The sequence below is a fragment of the Triticum urartu genome, chromosome 2, assembly GCF_003073215.2.
Source record: "Triticum urartu cultivar G1812 chromosome 2, Tu2.1, whole genome shotgun sequence".
NCBI lineage: Eukaryota > Viridiplantae > Streptophyta > Magnoliopsida > Poales > Poaceae > Triticum > Triticum urartu.
In genome coordinates this window covers 111,619,744-111,625,549 of record NC_053023.1, presented here as the reverse complement: position 1 = coordinate 111,625,549, position 5,806 = coordinate 111,619,744, and the positions used below count along the sequence as shown (strand labels likewise).

The window sequence follows — 5,806 nt, the reverse complement described above, 5'->3', positions numbered from 1 at the left end:
TTTTAAAAAAACTTTACAACTCTTAACATCCTTTCGCAATAGAAGGTGTGGTAGGTGTTTTCAATTGCAGACTGAATTATGTCAGCTCCAAGGCCTGCTGCCCTGTAGATGTATCATGCGAATGCTGACTTAGGATCATGTGGTGATGGCGGCCCTATGGAAAGAACCTACGCTCCATGATTGATGTATATATTTCCGAAGTGTAATGTATGGTAACTTTGTAGTGATGTTCATTTGGTACACAATTGAAAATTCCTTGAAAAGAACTTGCGCTGATTTGGTTTGATTGTACCATGGGCTACTTTGCTCATTGACGAGTGCTTGTTGCTTGTTTGGATATCCAATTCGAAGTATTTACCTGGCATATTTCGGATCTGCGCTTTCAGTGTACAGAGCTACCTGGCAAAATCGTATACTTGCTGTCACGGTGAACAACAGGCAGCGATGACTGCACACAACAGGTCACAGAATGTTCACGAACATTTTTCAGTTGTCCCGAAAGTGTCAACCGACATCCCTGATTAGTCTGAAAAGCAAAAGATGCCTAGCGGCACCCTCCATTTTCGCTCATATAAAACACGCTGGCTGAGTGGGGTTCGGGGTGCCAGAGGTGATGGATTTGTTCAGGAGAGCAGAGGCTCCCATAATTCGACAAAACATGCATAATGTAGTATTAGGGCTTCTCCAGCATGGTTTACCAAATGGACATCTCAAAATGTCCGTGGACAGCCAACCGTACGGAGGCAACCGTGTCCCTCAAACACCGCATTCCTAAATATTTGTTTTTTTAAAGATTTCAAATAGACTATCATATATGGATGTACATAGACATATTTTAGAGTGTAAATTTACTCATTTTACTTCGCAGGTAGTCATTTGTTGAAATCTTTAGAAAGATAAATATTTAGAAACGGAGGGAGTAGATTTTTATTGAATTTTGGATTACTTTTTAAACAGCGGAAGTCCCTAAAAAAACTAATTTACTCTTTGTCAGAGGTAAGGGCGACGACCATCGCACCAGACGGTCCAGCCTCCTCGTCGTTGGGGGCCACCGTGGTTTGCATCTTCGTCGTGCTGCTTTGATGCCTCCTCATCCTCAGCCGCTAGACCGCATTTTGTTGACGCGGAGTTGCCTCACGGTGGACCGCTTTGTATGGAGGCGAGAAACGCCCGGTTCACGTCGACAATTCCTGGGGCCGCCTCAACCATGGTCAAGACGGCAATGCAAGCCGAGCCTCCACCAAGTGATGCTCCTCCAGGAGTGCCACCCAACACCAACGCCCCATCAACAACCATCGCCTCCTTCGCTGCAGGCTGTTCTGGCTCTTTGACCTCCGCCATAGTCATGGGGTTGCCCCTCCCACTCCTTCGAGCTAGGCACTCCGGAGCCGAGCTCAAAGGTGCCCACATCAAATGTGGGCCTAGCACCAAGTGTCCACAGACAAACCACAGAGACAACCATTGTGATGGCGAACAACAGGCACAAATGTGATCTAGGGGTGGTCGGACGACATCTCGAACGGTTGGAGAAGTGACTCAAAGCTAGGGTTTTGAAGTAAATAACAGGGGCAAGGCACAGAGGGGCAAAGGCATGAGTGCAGGCAGCCAGAGTAGGCTTCTCAGGCGGCGCGTCGGGATGAATGCAGGTAGGGAATCCTGACAGCGACAACCATGAATCCTTTGTTCGGAACAACAATAATTTTAGGAGCTTTTGGCATAGGCTTCGGTGCATAATAACAGCAACCTGGGCACTTGTCATGCATAAAACTAAACTAACACAGCTTGCAATGTCTCGTCGAAGTAGAAATGTGCGATGAACTAGTTCAGCTTACAATGTCTCCAGGTTGTACAAAAGCGTTCGACGAATCGCTTGAGGATGCATAACACTGGCGGCAGTTTAATCAGCAGACATTACAGGTGCAACTATATGTAAAAGCACGGCCCCAGGATCACGACTGCATCAACTTCAAGCCTGCTCAGGGGCGCTTCGGAGGGAAATACTGCACGTTGTTGTCTTGGCACATCCCCTGGAATGACCAGAAGAGAAATTATTAGGTCAAGACATCAGAGTTGCGTCGCAACAGTCACAATTCTTGCAAGAATGAAGGCATGCAGTTTTTACCTGATACTCCTCTGGAAGTTCCTCTGAGACAGCCAGAGTATAGCACCCTGGAATGAACCTCCCTGCAGATTGAGAAACAAACATAAGCAGATGGTTTCAGTTAACCGTTACAACGCAACACTTTGTTTAGCATAAGTCGTGCGGTTATGACACAAAAGCAGACATGGTCCTCCGGCAAAGTCCATTTCAAAGGGCTGCCAGAGTAATGGCTAGCACCACCATGGACCATTGGCATTAATTTCTCTGTTCTGCTTGACTAAAAGCTTTCACATGATATGGAAGGACATAATACTGGCGCGGTGGTAATAACTGGTTGAAGTTCTTAGTAGGGGACTTCTTTTAACAAGGAGACTGCCTAGATTCGTGATGATAGTAACATCATACATATACTCGACAAAAAAGAAATATCTTCCTTGATATTGTTTCATGATGCAGAATTCAGATTATGGCCATCCCACTCAACTATTAGGATTCTTGTTGACAAATCCTACGGGCTAGAGCCATAGGCTCGATCGTTCCCACTACTACTTGAATGGTTAGGTCTGAATCCTGTAGTGGAGCTTTCCAAAAAAACTTTCCGAACAAATTCACAGTTCTATTAACTCAAGCGACTCTTTACTGTTGCTCCATTTTTTTTTACTTTCGCTTCAAGTTAAGATTTCTATTTATTTTATTTCTATTATATTGATGGTTCATCACATTGCCTTCTATGATGCAATTCATAGACAATACATATTGGAACCCTATTTCTTACTTTTTTTTTTATCATCCCTCCCTTTATCCACATCCCTTTAGTTTCTTCACAACCTAGAATCTCATTACTTTCTAGAGAATTCTAACGAATTTCATATAAAAAATCAAGACCATAATTTGATTCAAATTTGCACTAATGCAATCCTCAGCCAGTTCCTTTCATTTACATTTTGTTGGCATGATTTTTACATTGTGAAACAATGTCAAGGAAGTAATTTTCTAGAGTTCATCTTTTTACTAGAAACATACAAAAAATTGTTTAAGTATTGGATGACAGTACCAACATGCATTACTTAAATAAAGAAGGCTTCAGCACGCAAACAATGGAAAAGATATGCACTTGGGTTAACAAGCATGCAATCGGACAGTTTAAATAAAGATTCCAATGTCAAATCTAAAATGTTACAAATACAAGCTTAACACAGCAATTATTGTCCTATGAGATAATCCACTGATAATTTCCTTGCTATAACAAGGACTCAAGAACCCAGCCCTGGAATTAAACAAGCTAGGAGTGGATCTTGGCAAATATTTCAGTTCAGTTTTCTGATCCTTCACAAGTGGTAACCACATACAGGTCAAATAGATATATTTTATAAGGAAAGAATGCCAACACACTCAGGTGGATCCTTAATAACGAATTTAAGTACTACTAGCAACCATAATATTTTTAGAGAAGGGGAGTAAGAAGACAATGAACCATAAACAGTATAAGGTATATGCAGTACTCATCTGGACACCCCACCTAGTAGTGATTATAGACCTAAACGATTAGTATATGGTAGCTAGGAGAGCTTTCCAGTAAATGGTCTAACCTGTTCCTTTTTAGTACTCTATAAAAATGTATATCATAAGTTCATAACTAGGCTCGAAATGTAAATGTGCAATAGCATAAAGTAAACCAAACTGGATAGAGAAAGTACCCTGAAGACAAAAATAAGCAAATGCTGTGTGATAACTATTTAACTACACACTCACCAATTCTCAACCAACGAGCAGCCCAACTCCTATTGGGATCCATCAGCGATATTATTCTGCAAGCCAAAATTTGTGCAATAAATTCAGAAAGAGGAAGCACTGGGCTGCATAAATAATATATATTTAAGGGCATACGATCTTTCTGCGATCAGAAACAGCACATTCTTATGAATATATAAATGTTTTCATGAATTATTCACCAAAATCACCCAAAGAATTGAAGTAATCAACAAGAGGGGTGGAATTTATTTAGAGAAAAATAACAAGCATTGCATTTATTTCTTCCTCTTATCTGTTTGTCAGTCAATTTGCAGCCCGTGAAAGCACTAGATATATTCTTTATCACAAAAAGAGATTACAAAAACATGGATTCAGTGCATCTCCACCAGAGAATTAACCACTGAGCAACACTAGCCAGAAGAACTACAAGACTGCAGTGCAGAATAGAGTTACCCAGTGAAGTTGGCGGTGGTGCAGCTGACCACGTTGTCGCGATCTTTGTCCATGTCCAGGAAGGGGCAATTCTCGCAGCCATTCTCCCTGAACTGCACATCCCATGCAGCAATCAGACACAGTAGATGTTAAACATCAGCAAACAACAATAACATTCAGCCACGCTGCTTGTGCCACCAAATCGGACAATATTTCTCACTGCAGAATTTATAAGAAACACAGGCACGCGATCCAAATCGAGAACATGTGGCTAAACCCTACCATCCGACAGCGTACTAAAAGAATAAGGCGCCCTAGTTTGACACGCAGATATAGATTCAATTAACCGAAAGGGGGGTCGAAACCCTAGGTCCAGACGGACGGGTAGCGATGGGGGCGGCGGCGGCGGCGGGTAGGTACCTGGTCGTAGGTCTTGACGAGGCGGCAGCGGAGGCATGCGCGGAGCTCGTGGCCGAAGCTGTTCGGGATCTGCGCGTGCTCAACCCCGCCGTCGTCCATCATCCCGCCGCCGCCGCCCCTCATCCTTGCTTCCCCTCGCCTCCTCTCCTCGCCTCGCCTTGCCTGCTATTCGCTTATGTCCTCTCTCGCTCGTTCCCTCGCTCGTTCCGTTCTAGAGCTCTCTCGTATCTTCTCCTTTTCTTTTTCCTATTTTTCGGGTATTTGTGTTTTCTCAACTTTTCAGCTTGGGCCTTGTATGTGATGTTTGGGCGCATACGATCCAACGGTTGTTGGGTTTGCCGACCTTCCAGAGCCCGCTGGACTGGACTAAGTAATACTCACTCCTTTCTAAGGCTTGTCTCAACTTTTTTGTTTTTTCACTTACAGAATGCCTTGGTTGATGAGATTTGAGATTTGAGCCCTATAAATCGGAAGGGAGGGAGTAGGACAGCAAAGAACGAACTAAGGCCTCATTCGGTTCATAGGATATAAGAAAATCATCTTGTCTCAAAAAGAGAGAGAAGAAAATCATCTTCTTTGTCTAAAAAAAAGAAAGAAAAGAAAATCATCTTCTAGCCCTAAAAAAAGTAATCATATTTTTAAGAAAATAAGAAAATCATAAGAATAGAAAAATCATAGGAAATGAGGTGATATGTATTTCAATTTCTGCATGGAAAGAGAGGTTGTTTGATGCATTCCTTTAAGATATGAAGGTCTCTATCCTACATACCCCGCAAAAAAAGTCTTTATCCTGCATAAAAATAGGAATCCATTTCTATAAATCAAAGAGCTCTAAAGATATATTTCCGTTGAAAATCCTATCCTATAGATTTTCTATAAAATTCCTACAAACTAAAATAGGCCTAAAGGATTTCACAAAACTAGACCGTGTCAGTCCTTTATAAATATCCATGCCAGATGTGTAGTAGGTAGGGGAGCTCTTGTGGAAAGCGAACTTTTGGCTCTCGGGTGCGCACACACCCTATATGTGCAGTAATTTTATAATTCTAGGAAAATTAAAAAAAAATCGGAATCTTTTTTTGAAATAAGATCAAGTATTAT

At 42.1% G+C, this 5,806-nt stretch overlaps 1 protein-coding gene across 1 annotated transcript; it reads right to left on the bottom strand.

The window, feature by feature from the left end:
• Positions 1 to 1,679: 1,679 nt before the first annotated feature.
• On the bottom strand, positions 1,680 to 4,949 carry LOC125536202 (transcription elongation factor SPT4 homolog 1-like). The gene is made up of 5 exons (XM_048699378.1): positions 4,706 to 4,949; positions 4,307 to 4,398; positions 3,854 to 3,909; positions 2,123 to 2,184; positions 1,680 to 2,027 (listed from the first exon to the last, which is right to left on the bottom strand). Exons 1-5 carry the CDS (start codon positions 4,826 to 4,828, stop codon positions 1,977 to 1,979), a joined length of 384 nt encoding a protein of 127 aa, XP_048555335.1. The 5' UTR covers positions 4,829 to 4,949; the 3' UTR covers positions 1,680 to 1,976.
• Between the last annotated feature and the right edge of the window lie 857 nt (positions 4,950 to 5,806).

Bases quoted from the DNA above. Each gene is read 5' to 3' on its own strand.
- LOC125536202 (XM_048699378.1), bottom strand. From the start codon at position 4,828: ATGAGGGGCGGCGGCGGCGGGATGATGGACGACGGCGGGGTTGAGCAC. The intron at 2,185-3,853 runs GTGAGTGTGTAG...CTCAATCTGCAG, and splicing joins TGCTCGTTGGTTGAGAATTG to GGAGGTTCATTCCAGGGTGC. The intron at 2,028-2,122 runs GTAAAAACTGCA...TGGTCATTCCAG, and splicing joins AACTTCCAGAGGAGTATCAG to GGGATGTGCCAAGACAACAA.